A 16,345-nucleotide genomic window follows, 5' to 3' on the forward strand; every position below is an offset into this window, starting at 1 on the left:
AATATTGTGTTAAAATATAATTTACCTCAGCCAGGTATAGTGGTGCATACCTGTAGTCCCACTTATTTGAGAGGCCAAGGCAGGAGGATTTTTTGAGCCCAGGAGTTCAAGATTGTGGTGTGCAGTGATCACACTTGTGAGTAGCACTATGTTCCAGCCTGGGCAGCATAGTGGGATCCTGTCTCTTAGAAAAAATTACGCTTTATCTCAATTACTGATTTTCTTGATGCTTCCTTTTATTTTACACCTGAGGTGAATGTCTTACTTGCCTGACTGTAGTCCCAGCCCTGCTCAGCTCTGCGTTTAACTGGGTTCATTGCTTTCTACCAGTTGTTTTTTTTTTTGTTTTTTTTTTTTTTTTTTATGACTTCCCCATTTCTTGAGTTCTTAATTCTGCTTCTTTTATTCGTACATTGGGAAATGTTTTCAAGTTGTTTTTCCTGCAAGAAGAATCATTTCTGATTCTCTGCAGTGCTGCTGAGAGGGCACGTGGTGCAGAGTGTGAGAGTCTGGGCTGGGGAGCTCAGCTGCACGGGTTTTAATCTGGATTCTACCACTTACTAGTTCTTAATGCCTGTGTTTCTTCATCTGTCAGGTAGGCACGGTAGTAATATGTATGTGCCTCATGGGTCACCATTAGGATTAGATGAGACAAACCACAGATAGTATGTACAACAGTACTTGGCACCTAGCAAGAGCTCAATAAATGTTGGCCATTCTTACCAAGGGAAAGACATTTTGGCTGGGGATGAATGTTATCCCCCAGCTCCCCAACTCACTCCAGATCTGTCAGTTTCTATTTACATTCTTCTATTTGCCTATTCATCTTTTGGCATTTAGTGTTGTCGCAAAATTCAAGACTGGTTTTGTTTTTTTTTTTTCCTTTAAGGCAGGTCTAATTTTTTTGCTTTCGTGATTGGAAAATTTTTCTCTTGATTTTTGTTATTCAAAAATGTTGCCAAACTTCATAAACTAGGGATTCATTATAGTATTCTACTTTTGTGTGTGTTTGGAATTTCAGTAATAAAAAGCCTGAGAAAATATCGGCAAGCTGCGGTATTTAGATGTGCATTTTTTCCCATTGATTTTGCTGGAGTGTCGTGGCTCCTTTCAGCAGCCCCCACAGCTTTCTGTTCAGCGCAGGACATGTATTTATACTTACATTTTTGTCTGTCCATTGATATGGTCTCTCTCCTTCAGGAACATGGATCTTTTATCTCTTGGATCTCTGTTGTGCATCTTCTCTTTTTTTTTTTTTTTTTTTTGAGATGGAGTCTCAAAAAAGAGATGGAATCTCTGTCACCCAGGCTGGTGTGCAGTGGCGCGATCTCGGCTCACTGCAACCTCCGCCTCCCGGGTTCAAGCAATTCTCATGCCTCAGCTTCCCAAGTACCTGGGATTACAGGTGCGTGCCACCATGCCTGGATAATTTTTGTATTTTTAGTAGAGACAGGGTTGCCTCATGTTGGCTAGGCTGGTCTCGAACTCCTGACCTCAGGTGATTCGCCCACTTCAGCCTCCTAAGGTGCTGGGATTACAGGAATGAGTCCCTGCACCCAGCTTTTCTCTATTGTTTTCTGCCTCATGATTGTCATCTGTGTCTTTTGCAACTGCACATAGGTAGAGCCTCCTTATCTCAATACATTACTTATTTGACTTTCTGTAGTGTTGATCCCACTATTTCCTGTTCTCAGTTTTAATTTTAATTCTACTAATGTTGGTTTAGTTTCCTCATAATAATTCCTTGATGCATCCATCTCTCTTTTCACCTCAGCCTGTTTTCTTCTTCTAGTTTTCTGTTTTTGTTTCATAGAGGGTGCTTTGTCCTATATTTATATGCTGAGGAAACACCTTTCCTGGTGTTTTCTCCAACACCTTGTGTTAGCAATTTTATATGTGTTCTTCCTCTTAGCCTTCTTCTTTTTTTTTTTTCATTATACTTTAGTTCTAGGGTACGTGTGCACAACGTGCAGGTTTGTTACATATCTATACATGTGCCATGTTGGTGTGCTGCAGCCATCAACTCGTCAGCACCCATCAACTCGTCATTTACATCAGGTATAACTCCCAATGCCATCTCTCCCCCCTCCCACCTCCCCACAATAGGCCCCGATGTGTGATGTTCCCCTTCCCATGTCCAAGTGTTCTCATTGTTCAATTCCCACCTATGAGTGAGAACATGCAGTGTTTGGTTTTCTGTTCTTGTGATAGTTTGCCGAGAATGATGGTTTCCAGCTGCATCCGTGTCCCTACAAAGGACGCGAACTTATCCTTTTTTATGGCTGCATAGTATTCCATGGTGTATATGTGCCACATTTTCTTAATCCAGTCTGTCACTGATGGACATTTGGGTTGATTCCAAGTCTTTGCTATTGTGAATAGTGCTGCAATAAACATATGTGTGCATGTGTCTTTATAGCTGCATGATTTATAATCCTTTGGGTATATACCCAGTAATGGGATGGCTGGGTCATATGGTATTTCTAGTTCTAGATCCTTGAGAAATCACCACACTGTTTTCCACAACGGTTGAACTAGTTTACAATCCCACCAACAGTGTAAAAATGTTCTTATTTCTCCATATCCTCTCCAGCACCTGTTGTTTCCTGACTTTTTAATGATTGCCATTCTAACTGGTGTGAGATGATATCTTATTGTGATTTTGATTTGCATTTCTCTGATGGCCAGTGATGATGAGCATTTTTTCATGTGTCTGTTGGCTGTATGAATGTCTTTTTTTGAGAAATGTCTGTTCATATCCTTTGCCCACTTTTTGATGGGGTTGTTTGTTTTTTCCTTGTAAATTTGTTTGAGTTCTCTGTAAGTTCTAGATATTAGCCCTTTGTCAGATGAGTAGATTGCAAAAATTTTCTCCCATTCTGTAGGTTGCCTGTTCACTCTGATGGTAGTTTCTTTTGCTGTGCAGAAGCTCTTTAGTTTAATTAGATCCCATTTGTCTATTTTGGCTTTTGTTGCCCTTGCTCTTGGTGTTTTAGATATGAAGTCCTTGCCCATGCCTATGTCCTGAATGGTATTACCTAGGTTTTCTTCTAGGGTTTTTATGGTTTTAGGTCTAACATTTAAGTCTCTAATCCATCTTGAATTAATTTTTGTATAAGCAGTAAGGAAAGGATCCAGTTTCAGCTTTCTACTTATGGCTAGCCAATTTTCCCAGCACCATTAATTAAACAGGGAATCATTTCCCCATTTCTTGTTTTTGTAGGTTTGTCAAAGATCAGATGGTTGTAGATGTGTGGTATTATTTCTGGGGGCTCTGTTCTGTTCTATTGGTCTATATCTCTGTTTTGGTACCAGTACCATGCTGTTTTGGTTACTGTTGCCTTGTAGTATAGTTTGAAGTCAGGTAGCGTGATGCCTCCAGCTTTGTTCTTTTGGCTTAGGATTGTCTTGGCAATGTGGGGTCTTTTTTGGTTCCATATGAACTTTAAAGCAGTTTTTTCCAATTCTGTGAAGAAACTCATTGGTAGCTTGATGGGGATGGCATTGAATCTATAAATTACCTTGGGCAGTATGGCCATTATCATGATATTGATTCTTCCTATCCATGAGCATGGTATGTTCTTCCATTTGTTTGTGTCCTCTTTTATTTCACTGAGCAGTGGTTTGTAGTTCTCCTTGAACAGGTCCTTTACATTCCTTGTAAATTGGATTCCTAGGTATTTTATTCTCTTTGAAGCAGTTGTGAATGGGAGTTCATTCATGATTTGGCTCTGTGTTTGTCTGTTACTGGTGTATAAGAATGCTTGTGATTTTTGCACATTGATTTTGTATCCTGAGACTTTGCTGAAGTTGCTTATCAGCTTGAGATTTTGGGCTGAGATGGTGGGATTTTCTAAATATACAATCATGTCATCTGCAAACAGGGACAATTTGACTTCTTCTTTTCCTAACTGAATACCCTTTATTTCTTTCTCTTGCCTGATTGCCCTAGCCAGAACTTCCAACACTATGTTGAATAGGAGTGGTGAGAGAGGGCATCCCTGTCTTGTGCCAGTTTTCAAAGGGAATGCTTCCAGTTTTTGCCCATTCAGTGTGATACTGGCCGTGGGTTTGTCATGAATAGCTCTTATTATTTTGAGATATGTTCCATCAATACCGAATTTATTGAGAGTTTTTAGCATGAAGGGCTATGGAATTTTGTCAGAGGCCTTTTCTGCATCTATTGAGATAATCATGTGGTTTTTGTCTTTGGTTTTGTTTATATGCTGGATTATGTTTATTGATTTGCGAATGTTGAACCAGCCTTGCATCCCAGGGATGAAGCCCACTTGATCATGGTGGATAAGCTTTTTAATGTGCTACTGAATTCAGTTTGCCAGTATTTTATTGAGGATTTTTGCATCCATGTTCATCAGCGATATTGGTCTAAAATTCTCTTTTTTTGTTGTATCTCTGCTAGGCTTTGGTATCAGGATGATGTTGGCCGCATAAAATGAATTAGAGAGGATTTCCTCTTTTTCTTTTGATTGAAATAGTTTCAGAAGGAGTGCTTTACTTCCAACTATGTGGTCAATTTTGGAATAAGTGCGATGTGGTGCCGAGAGGAATGTATATTCTGTTGATTTGGGGTGGAGAGTTCTGTAGATGTCTATTAGGTCCGCTTGGTGCACAGTTGAGTTCAATTCCTGGATATCCTTGTTAACTTTCTGTCTCGTTGATCTGTCTAATGTTGACAGTGGGGTGTTAAAGTCTCCCATTATTATTTTATGGGAGTCTAAGTCTCTTTGTAAGTCTCTAAGAATGAATCTTAATGAATCTGGGTGCTCCTGTATTGGGTGCATATATATTTAGAATAGTTAGCTCTTCCTGTTGAATTGATCCCTTTACCATTATGTAATGGCCTTCTTTGTCTCTTTTGATCTTTGATGGTTTAAAGACTGTTTTATCAGAGACTAGGATTGCAACACCTGCTTCTTCTTTGTTTTCCATTTGCTTGGTAGATCTTCCTCTATCCCTTTATTTTGAGCCTATGTGTGTCTCTTCATGTGAGATGGGTCTCCTGAATACAGCAAATACAGCATGTGAGATGGGTCTTGACTCTTTATCCAATTTGCCAGTCTGTGTCTTTTAATTGGACCATTTAGTCCATTTACATTTAAGGTTAATATTGTTATGTGTGAACTTGATCCTGTCATTATGATATTAGCTGGTTATTTTGCTCGTTAGTTGATGCAGTTTCTTCCTAGCATCAATGGTCTTTACATTTTGGCATGTTTTTGCAATGGCTGGTACCGGTTGTTCCTTTCCATGTTTAGTGCTTCCTTTAGGGTCTGTTGTAGGGCAGGCCTGGTGGTGACAAAATCTGTAAGCATTTGCTTGTCTGTAAAGGATTTTATTTCTCCTTCACTTATGAAACTTAGTTTAGTTGGATATGAAATTCTGGGTTGAAAATTCTTTTCTTTAAGAATGCTGAATATTGACCTCCACTCTCTTCTGGCTTGTAGAGTTTCTGCCAAGAGATCTGCTGTTAATCTGATGGGCTTCCCTTCAGATCAGGTCAGGTGGGTAACCTGACCTTTCTCTCGGGCTGCCCTTAACAGTTTTTCCTTCATTTCAAGTTTGGTGAATCTGACAATTATGTGTCTTGGAGTTGCTCTTCTCGAGGAGTATCTTTGTGGTGTTCTCTGTATTTTCTGAATTTGAATGTTTTCCTGCCTTACTAGGTTGGGGAAGTTCTCCTGGGTGATATCCTGCAGAGTGTTTTCCAACTTGGTTCTGTTTTCCCCCTCACTTTCAGACACACCAATGAGACGTAGATTTGGGCTTTACATATAATCCCATATTTCTTGGAGGCTTTGTTCATTTCTTTTTCCTCTTTTTTCTCTAGACTTCTCTTCTCACTTCATTCATTTGATCTTCAATCGCCGATACTATTTCTTCCATTTGATCGAGTTGGTTACTGAAGCTTGTGCGTTTGTCACGTAATTCTCGTGTCATGGTTTTTATCTCTGTCAGTTCGTTTATGGCCTTCTCTGCATTGATTATTCTAGTTATCCATTCTTCAATTCTTTTTTCAAGATTTTTAGTTTTTTTGCACTGGGTACGTAGTTCCTTCTTCAGCTCTGAGAAGTTTGATGGACTGAAGCCTTCGTCTCTCAACTTGTCAAAATTATTCTCCATCCAGCTTTGGTCCGTTGCTGGCGATGAGCTGTGTTCCTTTGGAGGGGGGATGCCCTCTGATTTTTTGAATTTCCAGCTTTTCTGCCCTGCTTTTTCCCCATCTTTGTGATTTTATCTGCCTTTGGTCTTTGATGACGGTGATGTACTGATGGGGTTTTGGTGTGGGGGTCCTTTCTGTTTGTTAGTTTTCCTTCTAACAGTCAGGACCCTCAGCTGCAGGTCTGTTGGAGTTTGCTTGAGGTCCACTCCAGACCCTGTTTGCCTGGGTATCAGCAGCGGAGGCTGCAGAAGATAGAATATTGCTGAACAGCAAGTGTTGCTGTCTGATTCTTGCTCTGGAAACTTCGTTTCAGTGGTGTGCCCAGCTGTGTGAGGTGTGAAGTGTCAGTCTGCACCTAGTAGGGGATATCTCCCAGTGAGGTTACTCAAGGGTCAGGGACCCACTTGAGTAGGCAGTCTGTCCATTCTCAGATCTCAATCTCCATGCTGGGAGACCCACTGCTCTCTTCAAAGCTGTCAGACACGGTCATTTACATCTGCAGAGGTTTCTGCTGCTTTTTGATTAGCTATGTCCTGTCCCCAGAGGGGGAGTCTACAGAGGCAGGCAGGCCTCCTTGAGCTGCGGTGGGCTCCACCCAGTTCGAGCTTCCTGGGGGCTTTGTTTACCTATTTAAGCCTCAGTAATGGCGGGCGCCCCTCCCCCAGCCTTGCTGCTGCCTTGCAGTTAGATCTCAGACTGCTGTGCTAGCAATGAGGGAGGCTCCGTGGGCGCGGCACCCTCTGGGCCAGGTGTGGGATATAATATCCTCTTGTGCCGTTTGCTAAGACCCTTGGTAAAGCGCAGTATTAGGGTGGGAGTTACCTAATTTTCCAGGTGTTGTGTATCTGTTTCCCTTGGCTAGGAAGAGGGATTCCCTTCCCCCTTGTGCTTCCCAGGTGAGGCGATGCCTTGCCCTGCTTCACCTCTCGCTGTTTGGGCTGCACCAGCTGACCAGCACTGACTGTCCGACAAGCCCCAGTGAGATGAACCCGGTACCTCAGTTGAAAATGCAGAAATCACCCGTCTTCTGTGTCGCTTGTGCTGGGAGCTGTAGGCTGGAGCTGTTCCTATTCGGCCATCTTGCTCAGGATTGCTTTCCTCTTAGCCTTCTTGAGAATATTTTTTTCCCCAAGCTCTGTACAGTCCTTTTTATTCACTCCATGTAAGAATATTTTTGCCTTCATCTCCAAGCGAGACAGGTCTATCCAGCCTCCTAAACCCATGATCATTTTTTAAAAGCAGCTGAACTGATCTGAGATGGGCATCTTTCTCATGCACTGGCTGTTTGATGTTCTGAATCCATAGGGTCCACAGAAAGCTGTGCTCCCCAGCATGCATTGCCACCTTTCTTTGTCTTGTCCTGGTCTTTGTCTATCCCAAGATACAGCATACCACTGCCAGTTCAGACTCTACTTCTTGCCCTCTTGTGCCCTAGGTTGCCATATCTGGATAATGTTGGAATAGAGGGCAGGGAGACACAGAGTTGAGGTATGGGAAGAATGGAGGGGACTTTGTCCTGATTGCCTAGGCAAGCAGATGTCTTTTCTTCCCCCTAGTGTTTCGTTTTGTTTAAAGACAGAGTCTTACTGTGTTGCCTAGGCTGGAGTGCAGTGGCATGATCATGGCTTACTGCCTCAAACTCCTGGGCTCAAGTGATCTTCCCACCTCAGCATTCCAAGTAGCTGGGACTACAGGCGTGTACCACCATGCCTGGCTAGTTTGTTAATTTTTTGTAGTCGAGACAGTGTCTCACTGTGTTACCTAAACTTCTTTATCTTTTAAAAGATTTCCTAACTGCTCTACAGGATGTTTACTGCTTGTGTAATAAAGCAAAGAATTTTTAAATAGCAGCCCTATATCTATAGAACAACTGTTTGGTGTTTTAGATCTGAATCCAGTTTGAGGTTTCGGAGGCAGGAATTGGTCAGCAGGAAAGGTAAGAGGTATCTGTTTGCCTCTCTTATGGCAGAGTGTAGTGTCGTGAATCCTGGGTTGGTTTTCTTAGTTCAGCTCCATCTGCCTTGTTATTTGCAGACATTTCTCTCAAGTTCTGGTATTAGTGCATCTTTAGCCTTTGGTTTTAGTGTTGTGAGTTTTTACCTTTTAAAAAACAACATGAAGTGCTGCTATATGGATGCTTTTTTTTTTTTGCCATTAAGAAAAAATTGTAGTCAAGTACACATAACATAAAATACACCATCCTGACCATTTTTATGTGTACATCTCAGTAGTGTTAAGTACATTCACATTGTTGTATAACCAATCTCCAAAACTCTTTTCATCTTGCAAAACTGGAGCTCTTTACCTTTTAAATGTTAACTCCCCATTCCTCCCATCCACTCCCCAGCTCCCGGCAACCACCATTCTATTCTGTGTCTTTCTTTTGGCCATTTTTTAATTTTTAATTTTTAGGAGGCTGTGACGTGCACTCGTCTTAACGTTTTCTATCTCTGATTTATACAGCACATTCATATTGAGTGTACACTCTTTGCTAAACATGTTCGTGGTTCTGGGGACACTGCTGTGAGCAAGGGCGGTATTGTTCTTGTCCTCAAGGAGCTGACATTCCAGGGAGGAAAGAAAATCAAGTGAATGAGTGCGTTAGTGAGTTCAGACAGTGCTAAGTCCTGGGAAGACAGCAAATGGCGATGTGACAGAGAGTGCCTTTGGGGTGCTGTTTTGGCCAGGGAGGTCCCAGAAGGCCTTTCTGAGCAAGTGGTATTTTAGCTGACTCCTGGATCTGTACAGGATACTTCCTCCCCGATGTAGAAGGACTGGAGGAACAGCCCTTTGGAAGGAAGGAACAGCATGCACAAACACTCTGAGACTGTCACGAACTTGGCACATTTGAGAAATGGAAAAATATACTGATGTGACTTGAGCATACTAAGCAACGGGGAGAAGAGAACAAAATGAGGCTGGGCAGGTCAAAGAGCAAAGCCAGGCAGCTTAGATTTTGTTCCAATTGCAATGATAAGCCACTTGGGGCCTTTATTAATTTATTTATTTTGAAACAGGGTCTCTCATTGTCACCCAGGCTGGCGTGCAGTGGTGCAATCATGGCTCACTGTAGCCTCGACCTCCTGGGCTCAATCAATCCTGCCACTTCAGCCTCTCAAGTAGCTGGGACTATAGGTGCATGTCACCATGCCCTGCTAATTTTTGTATTTTCTGTAGAGACAGGGTTTTGCCATGTTCCCCAGGCTGGACTCAAACTCCTGGGTTCAAGTGATTTACCCGCCTCAGCCGGGATCCCGAAGTGCTGGAGTTACAGGTGTGGGCCACCGTGTCTGGCCCACTTGAGGCTTTTAACAGTGGAGTTATGTGACCTAACACTTGACATTAAAAAAGATTTTTGCATAAAAATACACTTGAGTTGGATAATACTGCATACAGCAGCATACAGATGCATAAGCACCGCACATACACGGTCTCCTCATCTGCCTCTGACAACCAGATTCCCCTGGGGATACGTCAGGAAAGTCTGGGATACCTGTAGACTTTGAGTAATTCTAATGAAAAGGCTGACAGATAGTATTGCTTTATGGATGGAACATCTGAGACCCTGAAATGTTGAATGTTCATGAGTCATTCTCCACTTTAGCCTAATTTTTCTTTATCATTAATCTTGCTCTTAGACTTAGAACAGAATCTACAGAGTGTCAGTCAGCTAAGCTTGAGACTTACCTATTTTTTGTTACCTTTTTTGGAGATGGGGTCTTGCATTGTCACCAAGGCTGGAGTGCGGTGGCGCAATTTGGGCTTACTGCAGCCTTGACCTCCTTGGCTCAATAGATCCTCCCACCTCAGCTACCCAAGTAGCTGGGACTCCAGGCTTGTGTCACCACGCCTGGCTTATTTTAATATTTTTTGCAGGGATAGGGTTTTGCCTTGTTGCTTGGGTTGATCTCCAACTCCTGGGCTCAAGCGATCCTCCTGCCTCAGCCCCCCAAAGTGCTGGGATTATAGGCATGAGCCTCTGTGCCCACTGAGACCTATTTATTTGAATGGCAGAATTGCTATGGGGTAAAGAAATCCACCTCTGCCAACATGGCACTTGTATGCAAATGTAACAAACCTGCACATCGTGCACACGTACCCTAAAACTGAAAGTATTAAAAAAGAAATCCACGTCTGGTTACTCCTGTTTCTATTAGTAGGTGTATAAAATATTCTACAATAATATGTGACCCTTAAAAAACAGAGTAAAAGTCTCTTCCCCTCCCCCCACAGGGGGTTGGTGGAGGATTCGAAAAATGGCTTTTGGTTTGCCGGGCTGCCATTTGTGAAAGTGTTTCTTGCTAGAATGGAATGGGTACCTGTGTCCTTGGTGATGGGGCTTCCTGACATCTGCCACACCAAGCCACATCTGAGGGCAGGGGTGGCATCCTGTGCTCACACTGCAGGCATCTTTTCTGAGCCATGGCCATTGTGTCACTTGGACTTCAAACCCCATTTTGAGCAGCCTATTTTTGATAGAATCTGACTTTTCATTGTGAATATTTAGAAATTTTTTAAAAGGTAAAAAACAGACAGGAAAAACACCTTTATCTGGCTTTGGTAAATAGCAGTTGTTTTTGTCCACTGTTGGGGAGTGAAACAGCCTGTGATGATTCTGATCTTGATATTATACAGAAACTAGTTCCTAAACAGATGATCAGAATCTGCACTTGGTACTTCATTCAAAACAAGCCCTCTGTGTTTTACATCATGCCCTTTTCAAGCAGGTCTCTTTAGACAGTGGGTACGAATATTTCATGAGCTATAAATGTTGAATTTGGAAAATACTTGGCATCATTCTAGGTCTTTATTTCAGAAAACATCCTGGGATGGCACGGGCCCAAGTCACATTCCACAGAGCAGCTGAAAAATGGGACACTTGGCTCTTTGCCATCAGCCAGTGCCAACATAACCTGGGCCATTTTACCAAACTCCACTGAAGATGAACAAACCTCACAGCCAGAGCCAGAGGTAAGCGTGCAGTCCTCTCAGTGCATTCATGGCTTGTGTTATTGCTTGTTCAGAAATATAGTAATTATATTTGTAACTTGCTCATCTCTTTGTTTCAAGAGGAGACAAATTAAAAAATGGAAGAATTGCCTGGAGAGACAAAATCAGCTATGTGCATGCCCGGCACTTCTCTTGTTCTTGTGTCTGGCAGCTGCTATGGGTGAATTGTGATCCTACGAATGAGGAATCTCCTATTTTCATTGAAATAGGAGTCATTTTAACTTTAAGTGGGAGAAATTCTAACAGACCCATTAACATGATGCTTATTGACATGATGGGAGCAGTTACAATATATTATGTCGCTCCCCTGAATAATGGCTTTTTCGTGTGGTTCCTGCTAATACAAGCTCTTGCCTCATATGCTCGATTCCTGCATGCTCCTGAGCCAGGCCGGGATCCATGGGGCCATGGCCAACACTCCTTTTGGGCACTGAGCTGCAGCCCAGGTTCAGGCTGCCGAGGATATGCACTGCTTCGTCAGGAGAGCAGTCCTTGCAGATCCTGGTGACCAACCAGGCTCCAACAGGCTTCATGGACTTTCTGTCATCTGTCCTCGGCTCTCCTAACTCTGCCTCTAAGTGGCAGCTGGAGGGGAGCGAAATGCAGTGTCTCCTTTTGTCAATATTATTTTGTGTCCTGAGTCCATTTTTGTTTTTCTTGTTCTTTTGATGCACATGATATAGTCTTGATACGGTCTCTTGAACTGGGCAGAGGCCTCCTTTAACCATGTGTTAGAGGTTGTTCTTAATTTCCATTGAAATCATTTTTGCCTGAAAATTGTAGAACACTCACAAAATCTATTTGATAAGGTTGAAAGCCCCAAGGCAGTGTCTTTGATCAAATGGTTTTGGTTATCAATGGAAATTTTTCTCCAAGCAGCATAGGATTATATTCTTGGACAGTGATGTAGTAGCATAGCTCTCGTAAAGTCAGATTAGGCTGCCTACAAATATTTCATGGGCATCTTTAAGGGGCTTTAGAAGGGTATGAAGTGAATAGTGGCTGTGGATTTTTGAAAGGCATTTGCTCTGTATGTACAAGGAGTTTCAGGGTCTAGAAACCCATGCAGCTGATGTGTAAGTGAATTAGAAGGTAAGTTGGCAACCATGTGAATGGTAGAGAAGTGAGTTATTAGATCTTTAGTGATCATTTTTTAGATCCTTATTTCTAGCAGCATTCTTGCGCAAAACCTAACTTACTTACTATGGCTCATACTATTTCTGACTTTGTAAATCCTCCTTAGTGTTTCTTCTGTGTTTTTCTGATAGGTGTTCCCTCTGACCCCCAAGGTTTGAGGCCAAGTCTGTTGTTTTTTACACAAAGTTGTTGCCCACTTTACCTCACCAGTCAGTAGCATTGGCAAAAAAAATTAGCATACGATTATCTGTAAGAAATAACTAACTCCTGGCTGGGCGCAGTGGCTCACGCCTGTAATCCCAGCACATTGGTAGGCCGAGGTGGGTGGATCACGAGGTCAGGAGTTCGAGACCAGCCTGACCAACATGGTGAAACCCTGTCTCTACTAAAAATACAAAAATTAGCCAGGCGTGGTGCACACCTGTAATCCCAGCTACTCAGGAGGCTGAGGCAGGAGAATCGCTTGAACCCGGGAAGCAGAGGCTGCAGTGAGCCAAGATCACGCCATTGCACACCAGCCTGGGCGACAGAACAAGGCACCATCTCACAAAAAAAAAAAAAAGAGAAAAAATAACTAATTCCCAATTTCAACTTTAAAAATAATATATCCTGAAGAAGAAGAACTAGCCAGAGCTTTTTTCATTAAGGTAGGGAGACAGACATTAATTTCTGGTTGTCATTTTTTTCCTGAATTGTTTTGTCAGAGCAAGGTAAGATTTTGTTTGATTCCACGTAGCAGGGAAGGTCTTACGGAGTAGAATGGTGTTTTGGTGGTTTTCTGAGACGGGAGAATTTTTTGCAAAGACTCCCCACATTTTTCCCAGTGAGTGCTATGGCAGATGATTCTCAAAACCCAAACAGCTAGTAGAGCTTGGACACTATTTTTCTTCTTAGGCCATTGTGCCTTGCCACATTTTTTTGTCTTAATAGTTCAAAAAGTGGCAACATCCACACAATAGTTTCTCTGTCAGAAAAAAAAAATTGTTGCTATTGCCTCCTTTCTGTACATTGTGGAGGAATAACTTCTATATAGCGAAATTCCTAAAGGTTAAAAATGCCTTATGGAGCAGGTCTTTAATGCTTTTGATCTAGAAAATATAGTTGCTTATGTGAGTGGTCGTTGGGAAACTAACTTTCAGAATTGTGGTTATTATGGTCATGTAGCTAAATTAACGATTATCTTCTGGTTTACTGTTTAGAACATGTTAGGTCTTTTGGGGGATAAGTGAGATACCAAAGGTAGCTCCCCTCTGCTGGTTGTGGCTTCCCATAAAGTAACCTACATCTGAAACAGTAATGCAAGTTGAAGCTTAGTCTGTTTAATTCCCAGCAGAGTAAAAGCTCAAAGAGCTGTATGTATTTAATACATGAGTTAAAAGAGAGCTGTGATCAGCTCTGTTATAAAATGTAGTAATCTTATAATTTTATTCTGCTGGGGCTAAAACTAACTAAATGTGAAAATGAAATATTCTTCCATAATGAAATGAGTTAGGATCTTGGTTTTACCTATTCATAGAACAATTTTTCAACGAAAACACCATCTGAAATGTAAGTCTAGATGGAAAAAGGTTTTCAGTGTGTCGCTTCATCATGTATGCCTTACTTTAGGACAAGAAGGGTGGTGATTGGAGTAGAGACTGTGGACCAAGCTCTCTTGACTTTTTCTTTTTTTTTTTTTTTTTTTTTTTTTGAGATTTTTTTTTTTCCTCCGTCGCCAGGCTACAGTGCAGTGGCACTATCGATCTCAGCTCACTGCAACCTCCACCTCCTGGGTTCAAGCGATTCTCATGCCTCAGCCTCCTGAGTAGCTGGGATTACAGGCACGTACCACCACACCCAGCTAATTTTTGTATTTTTAGTAGAGACGGGGTTTCACCATGTTGGCCAGGATGATCTCCATCTCCTGACCTCGTGATCTGCCCGCCTTGACCTCCCAAAGTGTTGGGATTACAGGCGTGAGCCACCACGCCTGGCCACTTTCTTAACTTTCTTTCTATTTTCTCGATTGGAGAGATTGGAAACCTAACAGCTACATGTCCCAGACTTTCTTACAGTTGGATTTCTGAACACGTTACAGGGAGATGCATTTGTGTGAGATTTGGAAGACCCAGTTCCTTCTGTTCATGCTGCTGGCAGGCAGTGGCGTGGAGGTTGGAGTGTTTCGAGGCAGCTGTGGTGGCCACACTCATAGTTCCAGGCCTTAGTCCCACCTCCATGGGTGTGGCAACAGCTGTCTGACCTCTGAATCACAGCCACCTACATTGTTGTGACCTTGAACTTAAAAGTCTAAGGGGCATGCTGGGCGTGGTGGCTCATGCCAGTAATCCCAGCACTTTGGGTGGTCGAGTTGGGCGAATCACGAGGTCAGGAGTTTGAGACCAGCCTGACCAACATAGTAAATCTCCATCTCTACTAAAAATACAAAAATGAGCTGGGTGTGGTGGCGTGTGCCTGTAATCCCAGTTACTTAGGAGGCTGAGGCAGCAGAATCGCTTGAACCTGGGAGGCAGAGGTTGCAGTGAGCTGAGATTGTGCCACTGCACACCAGGCTGGGTGACAGAGTAAGACTCTGTCCCCTCCAAAAAAGAAAAGTCTAATGGGGCCCCTGATGTCTGCTCCTCCAGCCTTTTTAATAATTTTATAGGCACCTAATTCCCATATCAAATTCCTTTCTGACTGCAACACCTGGGGTGGTTTCTGTTTTCTGCACCCATTGTGACTGATCGGGCTCTTGGCATAGGAGAGCCCAGGACAATGAGGTAAGCCCATCCTGAATGACAGAGCTCACACATGACCATGCATACCCACCTTCCAGAGGACATATCTGAGCGACAAAACCTTAACTGTTTTTTTAAAAGTCAGATTTATTGAGGCATAATTCACCAACAATATAATTCACCATTTTAAAATGAAAGGTTCTCAGTCTTAACAAATCAAAGTAGTATCCCTAATCCAAATCGAATTCAAAATCTGATTAGATTGGAGTTAAATCTGAATCCCTAATTCAACATCTAAAATGCCCCCAAATCTGAAACTTTTTTAAGGCCGCCATGACACTCATAGGAAATGCTCCTTGGAATATTTTGGATTTCAGATTTTTGGATTTGGGATGCTCAACTGGTATAATGCAAAAATTCGAACATCCAAAAAAATTCAAAGTCCAAATCACTTCTCCCAGGCGTTTCAGGTGAGGGATACACAACCTGTATAGAACAGTTCTACTGACCCCAAATTTCCTCATGCCCCTTTACAGTCAAATCTGTCCCCCAGCCCTTGGCAACCACTGATCTATTATTTGTCCCTATAGTTTTGTCTTTCCCGGAATGTCATGTGTATGGAATCATGCAGGATATGGCCTTTTGAGTAGGGCTTCCTTCACATAGTGTAATGCATTTGAGATTCATCCATGTCATGTGAATCATACTAATGCATTCCTTTTGCGTTGAATAGTACTCATGGGATCTACAGTTTATCCATTCACTAGTTGAAAAGCATTTGGTAACTTTAAAAACTTTCTCACATTTTTTATGGGTAAGCTGGAAAGGGGGAGCAATGAAAAATAATGTTATTTGAGGGTAAATATCTGGTGCCCAGGTACCTACCCCTGGCCTTAGAACAATCAGGACTATAGCCCCGCCCCTGGAGACTGTAAGCAGAGTGTTTTTAAGCCTGTTCCTCAAGAGCACACCGTCAACTCTTATCATCCCGTGTTGACTGTCCCAGTTAGCAGCTTTGCCTAGTTAGTTGTCTGGATTACAGCGGCAACAATGCTGTCAAGAGACCACATACTCCATACCCCCACAAATCTAGCAGGTGTAGAAAAACTTATAATGTCTTTATGTACTGAGTACTATATCAGCATATAAGTTAGCTAAATGGACTTTGGTTAAAAAATTGCATAACTGAATTTTCAAGTAAACATGTCCTAATCATCCCTTTCCAAAGGAAGAAAAATTGTTTTAAGACTAAAGGAAGGAGACTGATATAAAAGATTTAGCTGAGTTCTGTGTCAAGAAT

General features: G+C 42.3%; 1 protein-coding gene across 5 annotated transcripts in view; it reads left to right on the top strand.

Moving 5' to 3' along the window:
- OSBPL10 (oxysterol binding protein like 10) overlaps positions 1–16,345 on the top strand; it is a 327,946-nt gene that overhangs the window by 246,652 nt on the left and 64,949 nt on the right. For all 5 annotated transcript variants that reach the window (XM_050779385.1, XM_050779384.1, XM_050779383.1 and 2 more), the window contains one exon: positions 10,998–11,152. In XM_050779385.1, the coding sequence (XP_050635342.1) occupies positions 10,998–11,152 (155 nt within the window). The remainder of the gene's footprint in view (positions 1–10,997; positions 11,153–16,345) is intronic.

The sequence above is a fragment of the Macaca thibetana genome, chromosome 2 (assembly GCF_024542745.1).
Source record: "Macaca thibetana thibetana isolate TM-01 chromosome 2, ASM2454274v1, whole genome shotgun sequence".
Lineage (NCBI taxonomy): Eukaryota > Metazoa > Chordata > Mammalia > Primates > Cercopithecidae > Macaca > Macaca thibetana.